Below are 13626 nucleotides of genomic sequence, written 5' to 3' on the forward strand. Positions count from 1 at the left end.
GTACTTGGTTTCTTCCGAAATCACAAGAACTTCCCCTTTGAGCGTAATTGGACTTAGCTGAGGGATTCTGTGTTTCCTAGTGAACAATATGAGTTGTGTTTTGTCTGGGTTGACTCCTAGACCACACTTTCCTGCCCACCTAGAAAGTATATCTAGAGCATTTTGTATTAGGTCTCTTAATGTAGATACAAGTTTACCAGAGACAGCAATAACAACATCGTCGGCGTAAACTATCACCTTACAGCCCACCGATTCCAGTATTAACAGAAGTTTATTTACAACTGCGTTCCATAGAAACGGTGAGAGGACTCCGCCTTGCGGTGTACCTCTACTTACCAATCTCCTGAGCACCGATTCTCCTAGTTCCGCTTCAATGATTCTGCTATTTAGCATTTTGCCAATGAAGCCTACCAAGCCGGGTTTTACCCTAAGATCAGTAAGTGCTGCAGTAATTGCCCCGCATTTAAAAGTATGCTGCCATAACGAAAAGAAGTCTGGCATGAAATCTTACCGCAGATTTTTATTTTAAATGCACTTTTTTAATTTTACCCCACTATTTTAAAATTTTTTTTGTCCTTCTTGAAAATTCCCTACATTTACAGAATTTAAAAAAATCTGTCCCTCTTTTCCCAACACCCACATTTTTCGACAAAAATCCCTACATGTAGGAAATTTTCCCTACATTTACCATCACTGCCTACGCTGCTTCGTTGCCGTGCGAGCAACGACTGATTGGTCGAAGGTGTAGATACGCATGAAATGAGCGGGCGGAATTTTGCTGCCGAATACCGGGTGACGTGGCAGCCGAAGTTACTCACCCATTTTCGTTTTTCACCAACTGTAATTTTATGCAAACAATATACTCAACTTTCTTCCACTGCAGGGATTCTCTTAGCCGGCTTGTATAGAAGTTCAGCTTTATAGCCGCTATTTGTATGGCGAAAGGGTCGTTTGTGATGATTTCTATTTTTGTGCTAAGCAACACTCGGCACAAATAACGTAAGGGTTGATAAACGAGAGCAGGCAACATACCGAAGCATGTTAGCCAACCATTTTGTAAGACCCATAAAGTCAGTATAGGGAATAAACAAACGAAAAGAAGACGAAGAATAAGCGAAAGTGTGGGAAGCCGAAGAATTATAGAATAAATCGTGCGCGCATATATGTATTTGTACACAAAATTTACAATATTATATTTTATGTGCTGACGTCACTCAAATTCACAAAGAATAGAGTTGTGGTTTGTGGGTGACACCACTTTTGACTACATCGTTGTTACTGCGTGGTTACATGGTGAAAAGATTTTTAGAGGTGTACTACCTAGCAGACCGTTATTCGGCTCTGAGCGAATTTGACAGATATGCCGACAAAATTTATCTGTAGCTTAGTGAAACACAAAACGAATGACGTAGAATTCAAAGTTTCTCTCAATTTTTTTTCACCATACCTAACGAGCAAACCTGTCGTTCCCACGACGGTCGGTTCTACGTAACCGGAACAACCCGAATTTATATCTGGGCAACGACTGTCACTTCAACCGCATTCCTCGTATATGCACGGGGAATGTTTATGCTGTTACAACAACAACAACAACAACCCTGGTATCTATCATCCTTGGCGTGGTTACTCATCATCGTAAACGCGCAAAACATGTCAGTTGATATATGGTAAACATTTGTGTTATGAGAGTAGCAAATAAATAAAAAATACCAGCGCAGATTTTTGACATGATAACGTCTTATAATTCGATTTAACAGGCTGCACGCACGAAAAAATGTGTCGTTACCTTTCTGATTAGTGTTACCTTGCTCTTTAGTGTTACCTTGCTCATTAGTGTTACCTTGCTCTTTAGTGTTACCTTGCTCATTAGTGTTACCTTGCTCATTGCCGTTACCTTGCTCATATGTCGTTACCTTGCTCATTGCCGTTACCTTGAATGAACTGCAAGCGAAAGCGCGGAACGAACGACAAAGCAACCAAAGCAAACGAACGGCAACGTTCGACATCTTGCTCTCTCCTACTTAAGTGAGCGTATATATGTATGTATATGCGCATATGTACATATATAAATTCACGTATTTGTATTGGCATATGCCTTCTTATTGATTATTATTATTTTGATTTACTTGAAGAATTTCAAATAAAACCAAGTTTGTTAATAATACCTGTTGTTTTAATGTTATAATTATTAATTTTTTTATTATATATGAAGGAAAAAATGTATGGTAATATTTACCATATACCTTATAAGATATGTTGTCTATACTAATATTATAAAGAGGAAAACTTTGTTTGTTTGTAATGTATAGGCTCCAAACTACTGGACCGATTTTAAAAATTCTTTCACCATTCGAAAGCTACATCATCCACGAGTAACAAGGATTATATTTTATTTTGGAAATAGGGCTCGAGATATAGGTCAAAACGTGGACCCGGGTAACCTTCGGATGTGTATGTACAATATAGGTATCAAATGGAAGCTGTTGGTGAATGCTTTAGTCCAGAGTATTTTTCATGCCGCTCCGTGACTAGGGTCTCGAGATAGAGACCAAAACGTGGACCCTAGAATGTGTTTGTACAATATGGATATCAAATTGAAGCTGTTGGTGAATGCTTTAGTACAGAGTATTTTTCATGCCGCTCCATGACTGGGGTCTCGAGATATAGGTCAAAACGTGGACCCGGGTAACCTTTGGTTGTGTATGTACAATATGGGTATCAAATGAAAGCTGTTGATAAGTGCTTTAATACGGGGTAATTTGTTATGTTATGTTATGTTATGCTATGTTATGTTATGTTATGTTATGTTATGTTATGTTATGTTATGTTATGTTATGTTATGTTATGTTATGTTATGTTATGTTATGTTATGTTATGTTATGTTATGTTATGTTATGTTATGTTATGTTATGTTATGTTATGTTATGTTATGTTATATTGTGTTATGTTATGTTATGTTATGTTATATTATGTTATGTTATGTTATGTTATGTTATGTTATGTTATGTTATGTTATGTTATGTTATGTTATGTTATGTTATGTGATGTTATGTTATGTGATGTTATGTTATGTTATGTTATGTTATGTTATGTTATGTTATGTTATGTTATGTTATGTTATGTTATGTTATGTTATGTTATGTTATGTTATGTTATGTTAAAGTATATTATGTTATGTTAATGTTAACTCATTCTCTATATCCATACAAAATATCTATCAAACAAATAAAATTAAAATTTTCTTTTGAAAAATGCAACCATTCAATCAGTATTTTCTTATGACGTTATTACGTTAAACTATCGTCAGTAAACCGACTTTACAGACAACCTCTTTTTTTCCTAAAATTATGTCAGCTGATTTATCTCGTCTATGCCTTTTCTCCAAATATATTTGAACATAAAGCAAAATTATATAATGTAATATTTTTATTTATAAGAAATAGATAATTTGGTTTATTTGAATTTCATTCATTTGCATTTTACAAAATATTAAGTGAGAGGGATATTTCCCCATCATACAGTAAAAAATAAGTATAATAAAAACAACGCGAAAAAGTTTATAAGACAATTAAAACAAATAAAATTCGCTGTTAAGCTTTGGTAATAAGTGGACAGTTTGAATTTACTATTATAGTACTACGCCTTTGTCTTACTTATTTTCCACTTGTTACATCACAGGCAAAAAAAAAACTATCCAACAAGGAAATCAGCTGTTCATTAATCTGCGTAACAACCATCTGTCATACTACAATTTTAATCAGAATTAACTCCGCCGGTAATCGGGACTAACGCCGCCGTCTGTCTAGGCTGTAGCGGATGTCCGCAATGTTGTAGTCGTCATACTTGCCGCTACTCGGCTGTTAATAACTTTGAGAGGATCAGCTATAGTGCTGCTGTGGATGTAGATGTTTTTTACATTGTTTTTTTACTATTTTCCATTCCGCTCTATTTTTCTTCATTACTTTAATTATTTTCTTATAAATTTTCTCTATTAGATATTTTTTCTTAGTTTCTCACAAATATTATCTACATTCACGTCACGGCAAATTCACGCTAATATTTTCACTTCATGCTCTAATATTAGCATATTATTCTATCTCTTTGGTGTCAACTGATTCCACTTGTTAACCAATTCAATACCTTACCAATCGAGGTAGTGTGAGCACCTTATAATGATGTTGACGACGCATAGATGGCGACGAAATTATTTATATCCTATCTGCTTTCACAGGCTGCGCTTAACGCGAAGTAGTTTATAAAGTAAAAACTCTTTATTTCAACGAATGATGCCTGTTCTTAGAATACGCATAATTTTATAACTTAGTTCTTCATGCAAATATTATTTGTTTGGTTTACGTACACAGCGATTGCGTAATTGAAACAACGGTCTCTGTGCCACCCTGTTCCGTTTCAATGTGTTCTTGCCAATGTAAAGATTGGTGTTATCAAAAGTACTTAAATGTAATTTGTGCCCTTTCTCGTTTTTTGACGCAGCTCTTAGCGGCCAAGCTGTATGCGGCTAAAAAAATGTATGAAATAACCCGCCGTCTGTTATCCGCCCGCTTTCCGTAACTAGAGGTGCGAGTGAGATGATGATAGTTGTAGTGGCAAATCAGGCATGCAGCTAGCAGCTGCAACGCGTATTCGGCCGTACTTCTATTCAGTTATTTTATTAATTTGTCGCGCTTGGTTGTGTTAGAAAATGGAAAGGGCTATGAGATCTGTCGATAATGAGCAATACGAAGAAAGTCAAGAAAAAACGAAAATCAACCACAGGTTGGCAGATAATGATATCGTTGTGAAAATACACTCCATGAAATTAATTCGCTTAGTACGCGGCCAAGAGGTGCTTTATAACAGTTTTGCGGAAGGCTACAACGACAAGAATCATAAAGAAATAATTTGGGAGAGGATTTACAGATCCTTGTTCCCATACTATGATACATACAAGCCCGAACATCAGGATGTTATAAGTAAGTATGTACACATATCCAAATAAGCAGCGAATAGCATAGCTAATGTTTGGGTTGATGTTGGTTCGATGTTCGCTGCGGTGCTTTCGCTTAGTTAGGTGTGTATGATTAGGCACACCATCACAGTGGTGCAGCCCGAGTGCGCACTATCTATTTTTACTGGGCTAAGTAAAGAATGCAAGATTGGCATTTATAGTTGAGTTCTGCGTGTGGTTGTTTTTTATTTTATCTTTTTATCAGAAATAGCTCAAGGAAATGCAATTAGTGATTAAACGATAAGTTGTTAATCGATAACCAAACCATGCAGAGTAATATGTTCACATATAAATAATGTCAAATCATATTCAGTGTTAGGAGAATATAAAAGATTGGGCATAACGCGGTACCGCTAGTCTACTCTCTGAAATTGACAGTACTATGTGTTGGGCTAAGGTAAATGTAAATCATTGTACAATAACTTCTTTTTTTTCAGAGCCGTGACGTCAGTGCAGAACATAAATGAACGAAAAGAAGAATATGGTAGGCGAAAGTACAGTAGAGCGCCGATTATCCGAAACAATTGGTGCAGAGGGTGTTCGGATAATCGATTTTTCGGATAAACGAACATTTGCGAAATTCCAGTTCTTTGTTGAGGGTAGGGTAATAAAACATGTCATTGGATTAGGAATACATATTGTGTATGTAATGCTTTTTAATGATACACTAGAGTACAGTACATATTATGAATAGTCACATACACATTTAAGTAGGGATTGCACACACGGTACATAAATACATATGTTAAAACATTTTTTAATAGTACAAAATTAATCTAAAAAAAAATCGCACATATTTGTTGGCTTAAGTTTTGAGACTCTTTTTTTTGCCGCCAAATCTCTTAGGCGTTTTAAAGACTGCACAGAATCGCATTCGGCTTGGTGTCCCAACCATTTAATAGCAGTCTCAAATCATGTAAAGGCTTCTTCATTGGACGGACATTTTTCAGTTGTGACGATGTCATCACTAATTTCGGCTTCATCGTCGTCATCTTCAGGAACTTGAACCTGTGCTATTATATCGTCGTCTGTCAACAATTCGTAGCCAGGATCATCCTCGTCAAATTCTAGCCATTCATGCACGTTTTCTTGGTCACATTCTTCAAATCATGAAACCTCTTTCATCAAATCAATTATTTCTGAAACAAAGTTTTCATTTGTTGATTCTTCAGATGTAAGGCTAGCTTCGGATTCAATTGCTGGACAAAGCTTATTCCAGGATTTCTTTAGAGTAGTCGTTTTGACATAAGCCCACGCTTCTGCTGCCGTGTAAACAGCATCCTTCAAGTTAATACCTTTGTAGATTTCAAGAATTGTTTTATCTTTCTCTTGACCGATTAGGACACTACGAAGCAACGCTTTTCTGTAGTAACGTTGGAAGGCTTCGAGCACCCCCTGGTCCATAGGTTGAACGACTGAGGTAACATTGGGTGGCAAATAAATCACCTTAAATTTTCCATCTTCTCTCTCAAGTGAAAGGTTTGAGGGATGACTTGGAGCATTATCAATCACTAATAAAACATTTCCAGTGTCTCCAGTTTCTATCTGATGTTTTTTAACCTCTGGAATGAATACAGCATCATACCACTCGATAAATACTTGAGTGTCCATTCTGAAATTAGTGAGAGATTGCTCAAACAAAACTGTCGGCGTCGGATGCGCGTTCGATGCGCGGCACGATAACACCACCGACGCTGTTATATTTAGGAACTGCGATACTAACTTAAATTCATAAAGCGCGTGACAGAAAGCAAGTATGTACATATGTACAACGCTGTCAATACCTATGAATCATGTTCGAAGACACGGAATCATCGATGAAGACACGGAAAATGCCAAAATCATGACGTTCCCTTGCGTCGCTCTCGGAGTCATTTCTATTAAACGTTTCTATTTCATTTGTACATACTTTTTTTTATTCTTTATATCCGAAAAAAGGCGTCATGTTTCCTTTCGGTTAACCGACGTTTCGGATGACCGGCTTTCGGATAATCGACGCTCTACTGTAAGTGGAAATCACACAAAGGTTTGTTTATTTTCTGTACTGACGCCACTCAACTGTCAAATTCGCCAAAAACAAAGTAGCCGTTTTTGGATGTTGCCACCTTTGTAGTTCTTACTACGTGTTCACATTCTAATTTATTTTCGCATATACATAAGTTAGGGTTATAATGGTTAATGGTTGTAAAGGGTTAAGGTATGACCCTTTAGCACTGCGACCATATTGATCTATTGTGCACCCTATGCTGTCTATTGACTGTTAAGTATGCTTATGAATTGTACCAGCTCCTTCTAAGGGAGTGATTGAATGTCTTCATCTGTAAGCATGAACTTGTTTAAAAACCTTTTCCTTCTATGCGTCAACCCCGCACATTCGATAATGAGATGTTCTATAGACTCCTCATCTTCGCAGCAAAATCTGCAGGTGCTGGTGTTAGTTATGCCTAATTTATGTAAGTGTTTGTGGCAGGTGAAGTGACCCGTGAGGGCGCCTGTGAGAGTGCGAATGCTTTTTTTGTTTAACGTGAGGGCCATGTTAGCTCTTTTAGCGTTGAAACTTAGGAACTTTTTGAAAAGGTCTAAGACCCTCTACGTTGTTCCAATGCTGATTTAATAGAGTTTTGGTCCAGTATTTTACTTTTTGTTTCAGGTAGTTTTTGTTGAATCCGAACATAGGACTAGGTCCGATGAAGTTTTCATCTGCCCCTTTTTTGGCTTGAAAGTCTGCCTTTTCGTTGCCGTCATATCCCTCATGTCCCGGTACCCAAATCAATGAAACATTGTTTTTGGATGCCAGATTATTGAGTGCCTTGTGGCATTCTAAGAGGGTTTTTGAGTTGTAGGTATAGCTATCTAAAGCTTTTAGAACTGATTGACTGTCCGATAGTATTTTGATCTTTACTCTCTTGTGGTTTCTACGTTGCCTGATGTTTGCTGCTTCCATTATTGCGTATAATTTCGCTTGGAAGATAGTGGTGTCCCTGGTGAGAGTGTATGATTTGTGGATTCTGGGCCCCACTACTCCTGCACCTACACCATAAGGTGTTTTTGATTCATCAGTATACCATTTTTGTGAGTCATCATTCATCCATTTTGGGTTTGTTTTCCACTCGATCCTCTCTGGAAAGGTAACTGTGTATCCTTTTGTGAAACAGAGGGTTGCGTCAATGTGGTCTGAGACTTGAGCCATGCTTATGGGGTTTTTGATTTTATTTAGGATACTTAGGTGACCGGTGAGGTTGCCCAATTTGAAATTTTTTTCATGTGTCGCATGAGTGCTTGCGTAGCTGCTTCCTCTTGAATTGCTATTGTATATGAAGTGGTGGGAGATTAAGGAGTGCTTCCATGCCAGCTGTTGGGGTAGTTCTCATAGCCCCTGTGCTGCATAGGCAAGCAATCCTTTGTACTTTTCCCAGTTTGGTTATCGCTGTTTGTTGTATAGATTTGCTCCACCATAGCAGTGCCCCATACAGTATGATTGGTCTAACCATTTGGGTGCACATCCAGAGGGCCATACTAGGGCTGAGGCCCCAGGATCTCCCATTAAGCCCACTCCAAACGGCAGATATTTTATGAGGAGCTTTTTCATGGCAGAAATACTCTCGGAGGTTTGACATCGCCTGCCGCCGGGCGACCGCTATTAGAAAAAACTTGTTCTATTATTTAATGTTCATGCACGGATATTCGAACCTACGCACTCCCGAATGGTAATTATGCACCAACCGCTTCGGCTACGGCGGCGCGGCCAACTAAATGGGTGGATTGCTGAAATAGTAGACGTGGTCGGGTACGAAGTTCGGGAGTTTAGCATGGTGGTAAGCCTCATTGAGCGTATGTCTAAACTCGGTCCGGTAGTTGTCGGTTTCTTTTGTCCTGGATCTCGTCGGAATAGTTGAAGAGATGCTTCCTGACCCTGATTGGGTTAGGTTGTATGTGGAAAAATATTAAATAAAAATTTAAAAGCTGTTAAGGACGTCCATGTCAGAAGGTTGGGAGTTCCCGTCGCACTTTACCTATTTTGCTTCTAGATAGATTTTTCAGCCGGCTGTTGTTGTTGTTGTAGCAGCATAAACATTCCCCATATTTACATACGGGGAATGCTGCTGGAGTGATAGTCCTTGACCGGATATAAATCCGGGTCGTTTCGGTAACGTAGAACCGACTGTCGTGGAAAAGATTTTCAGCCGGTTGTTGTTGTAGCAGCAGCCGGTCTATACCTACGGTGTACTATTCCTTGTTTTCTCGCAAGCCGCGTGGCAGGTGTATGTGGCTCTAATAGCCTTCTTGGATCCATCTGCGTTGACATAGGTCCTGCCATGCTTAATTCTCAAGATTCCACTCGCCATAACAACCATGATTGCTTTAGGTGCGCTAGTTTATTCGATTAAATTGCGTATACAAGAATAACACAAAGTATCATTAACATATTCATTTTACCCTCTCATCCTTTAGGATTAAATGTTCGCCGTCGTTGGAAAACATTGCGCGATTCCATTTCGCGTGAAGTCAAAAAGAATGCCACAGTCGAAAACTATTCACGCAAGAAAGAGAGTCCAATTATATCTGAACTAGAGTTCCTGATACCTCACATCAAAAGCGCGCATTGCGCAAAGTGAGTTACTCTGCAGCTTCACATTTGTTTATACAAAAAAACACATTTGTTTATATAAAAAAATTATTATAACGCTTGATTTTAGATTGGCTGATGAGTTGGGGTTGCGGGAGTGTTACAGCAGCACCTTGCCGACTGATTGTGATACACAGGATGAGGATAGTGTGAACGATCTGATTGACTTAACAGCGGAAGAATGTGATATTAAACCATTTATCAAGCAAGATGGGTTCCAGTACGATGATTTGGATACGTGGGATGATTCCTTTCCGCATGAACCATTTTCTCCGCAAGTAAACATTGAAGCTCCAAATGGGCACACTAACGACATCGATGTGCTACCAGCCCAAGAAGCAGATGACTCGATTCAATCTACATGGACTAAAGAATTCTGCACGGTGGCACAGTACAAAGGAGGTGAATTTATTACGCCGATAGAGCTATGTGCGGATCTAGAAACTGGAGAGCATCAAGAGTCAGCGGAAATGGAAAATGAAAAAGAGATGGTAACAGGAACAGAAATAGAAAAAAAGGAAAGGGAAAGTCCAAGGGAGATGTCTACGCCACCTATACATATGAATGATACAACTCCCACCGAGCCTTCAAGTAAACGCCCGCGATGCGAGCCAGAAGATCTACAAGCTAGAATTCTTCAATTGCTTAGCAGTTTAGAGCATCGCGAACGTAGTGACCATGAAGCGCAAGATGAAGATCGAATGTTTTTATTGTCGCTTGTGTCCGATTTGAAGCGTGTGCCTGCGTCAAAAAAAATGTTAGTCAAAATGGAAATTGTAACGGCGATTGCCAAAGCCAATGAATGCGCATGAAAATTATATTATTTAGCTTAGGAAGTATATAGTACTAAGAAGTAGCAGAATAGGGCGCATAAGGTAAACGTGTCGAAAGCGTTTTGTACATAAAACTTCTTGTAAAACCTAGCGCGGTGCTTTGATTTTCGTTTCGTTTTAGAAAACTAATACAAAGCATCGCTAGATCCATCCAAAACAATTATTACATACATTTAACAGGCTATGTTCGGCGTGGTTGGACAATAAGAAGCGCAGTGTATAGTTGAGTTGGTGTCCTTCTTTGAATGAAACACATACGTCGAGTACACAGAGATCTGTACTGATACTGGGCACTGATGAGGGTTTAGCCTGTCACAGTTTACAAAAAGTTTTACGTTTGTAACGCGTACTTCGCGAGCTTCGAGCTCTTCGTCCGCAATAGGTGACCGGTTGTTATCGATAATGCCATTTACGAGGCAAGGGCCGTTCAAAACTTCCCTTTAGACCTCATTCCTATACTCGTTTTTTAGCCCTCATTCCGCTGCCGTTTGTTTACTTGCCATTTGTTTCAGTGAGCTTGTCGTTGAGCTCACGAAGAAGCCGTGCGCGCTTTTATTTTTTTGCTATGCTTTTTTGACAGCATTTTAATTCAATATTAAAAGAGCTTGATTAATTAAAAGTTGCGGTTATAAATTAAATTGCATGACTGATATCCTAGATTATTGCACTGAACTTTAAACCAAAAATGTTAAAAAAACGTTAAAGGTTATTTAAACTTAAAGGTTATTTACGCATATCCTGCGTGTATTCTGTGCCGTAGATTTCTTCTAATTTCTATTTAGCAAAATTAAGATACATTTTTTTTTAAGTTGTTATGATTAGGGATTTAAGGCTACACTTAATAAAGCTTAATATATGTTAATTGGATAATTACTGTTTTTTGAAATAAATATAATCACATTTTAGAAATTTCAGAAATGTCACATACTTGCCTTCAGTAGTTACTATAGGGTTATTCAATAGGTGCGCTTCAACTTTTTCAACGCGAAATTGCTGGAATTTCGGCCGATTTATGCAAAAGAGTGGTCGAAAATTGGGTTCAACGATTGGACTTCGTAAAACGTGCACGCGGTGGTCATGCAAAAGAAGTCGAATTTCATACTTAAATGTATATGTTCAAACTCGATAATAAAAAAAAAATTAGTTAAAAAAGTCAAACCGTTTGTGTTTTATTCAAAAAAAATTTGAAGCGCTCTTACTGAAAAACCCATTATTTCCATTTACGTTACAAAGAAAACTAAGTTTTTATTATATGTTTGTAAATAATAATCGGGGAGGTTTTGTTATTTATTTGGAAGTCAATTTCAAGGAACTTATCCGGGAAGTGAATTGCAGAACCTGTTCGAAAACAGCTTCTTAGTTTTCAGCCTGGCTGAAAGTTTGTTGAATTCGTCATCATTGTCAACTCGACTTTGTGGTATAAAATAGTCGAAAAAAAAAATGAGTAAGCATTTTATACTAGAACTAGCAAACCCGGCCCCCTTCGCTGGGCACACTAAAATAGAATAGATGTGGTTTAGAACAGAAAATATATGGTTTTCATATTATTTATTTCTTTATTCTTTATTCAAGCGCTTTGACATAAACAATATTTTTTGTTTTTCTATTTGTTTTTGAGTAAATATAAAATATAAATTGAAAATCAGGAAAAAAGAAGATTGTTTTTAAATTTCAAATCAACGCATATGAATAAACAATTGTCTTTTTTCCTGATCATCCATGAATTTTTCGTTTCAATTTATTTGTTGTATTAAGCATTGGAGCTTTTTTAACCATTATCCATTTATATTTTTCAAAAAAAAAAAAACGAAACAAATTTTTTTTTCCACGAACACATAATTTTATTCGGATTTCACATCAAATTCTCAAATTTCGTAAGAAATTATTCACTGTTCCAAAATCCACTCCAAAAAAATTCACAAACAATTTTTACATGTTGCACTTACGTTTTTTCCTTATGGCATCCAAATCAGAAAAAAATATTGACACATTGTAACTCACACTGTCAATTTGACAGTTCAGTTCCGTCCCAAGCGTTAAAAAAGTAAGCGACATTATGGCTGGTTCAAAAGAACGCTGTACCCGTTGCCAGTGCTCCGAATTACAACCAAACTTTACAAAACCCATTTTCAATACTTACTTAACAATGTGCGTAAGTTTGGTTTAATTCGGTGCAAAGACACGGTGGGTCTACGTTTTGGCATATATTTCGAGACCCTAGTCATCAATAGGTATGAAAATTACCCCGTATTAAAGCACTTATCAACAGCTTTCATTTGATACCCATATTGTACATACACAACCAAAGGTTACCCGGGTCCACGTTTTGACCTATATCTCGAGCCCTATTTCCAAAATAAAATATAATCGATGTTACTCGTGAATGATGTAGCTTTCGAATGGTGAAAGAATTTTTAAAATCGGTCCAGTAGTTTTTGAGCCTATTCATTACAAACAAACAAACAAAGTTTTCCTCTTTATAATATTAGTATAGATAAAGAAGTTATTTAAATAACAACATATGAAGTTTATTCATAGATATTTTTATTACGATTATTTATTTTAGTAACATAATATATAGTACATATATTAGCATAGCTTTCGGTTTGATGCACCTCGTGCACCAGCCTTAAAATCCAACGGAGAATCGCTCTTGCCAACAAGTGTTACTTTACTATTTTTTACTAAGTAGGCAATCGAGTAGTAAAGTCCCGACGAACAAAACTAAACATGGTGATTATGTTAAACGACGGATGAACCGCGGCGGGAGTTGACTCGATCCGCACTCGCCTCACTTTTTTCTTTAAACTGTATTATGAACACCGACGAATGCACTGCATTACAATCCGTAAACTTTGTTATCAACACAATCAGCTGTTTAAATTTTCAAAGCACAAATACATTTTTGTTTAGCGCAAAATATGGATACTATATTCTTTTACCTGGATTTTGATGAAAATACAAGAGGTAATTTAAGGCGAAGCCGCCAAATTTGTTAGGGCATCAGTAGTATCCCTGTATGTAGTCCGGTTGCCTGATGATGTGTAAGTATGCGGTATATGTACGTAGAGTTACGATAATGTGAGCTCCTTTTGAAGGTTTTTAAAACAGTTTCGGCTTAATAAAGCAGCCTTTGAATATATTTTGAACATATTGAA

The 13626-nt window shown here is 37.3% G+C and overlaps 1 protein-coding gene across 2 annotated transcripts; it reads left to right on the forward strand.

Moving 5' to 3' along the window:
- Positions 1-4445: 4445 nt before the first annotated feature.
- LOC129239034 (uncharacterized) lies at positions 4446-11408 on the forward strand. Of its 2 annotated transcripts, XM_054874303.1 has the most exons (4): positions 4446-4776; positions 4833-4973; positions 9461-9620; positions 9706-11408. In XM_054874303.1, the coding sequence occupies exons 1-4, from the start codon at positions 4731-4733 to the stop codon at positions 10445-10447; spliced, it is 1089 nt and encodes a 362-aa protein (XP_054730278.1). In that variant the 5' UTR covers positions 4446-4730; the 3' UTR covers positions 10448-11408. The 2 variants fall into 2 exon arrangements, with proteins under 2 accessions (XP_054730278.1, XP_054730277.1); XM_054874302.1 differs by having other exon boundaries at positions 4447-4973.
- Positions 11409-13626: the final 2218 nt, after the last annotated feature.

The sequence above is a fragment of the Anastrepha obliqua genome, chromosome 2, assembly GCF_027943255.1.
Source record: "Anastrepha obliqua isolate idAnaObli1 chromosome 2, idAnaObli1_1.0, whole genome shotgun sequence".
Lineage (NCBI taxonomy): Eukaryota > Metazoa > Arthropoda > Insecta > Diptera > Tephritidae > Anastrepha > Anastrepha obliqua.

Coding starts and splice junctions, on each gene's coding strand:
- LOC129239034 (XM_054874302.1), top strand. CDS start 4,703: ATGGAAAGGGCTATGAGATCTGTCGATAATGAGCAATACGAAGAAAGT. Junction 4,974..9,460: donor CGAACATCAGGATGTTATAA/GTAAGTATGTAC, acceptor CTCATCCTTTAG/GATTAAATGTTCGCCGTCGT. Junction 9,621..9,705: donor AAAAGCGCGCATTGCGCAAA/GTGAGTTACTCT, acceptor GCTTGATTTTAG/ATTGGCTGATGAGTTGGGGT.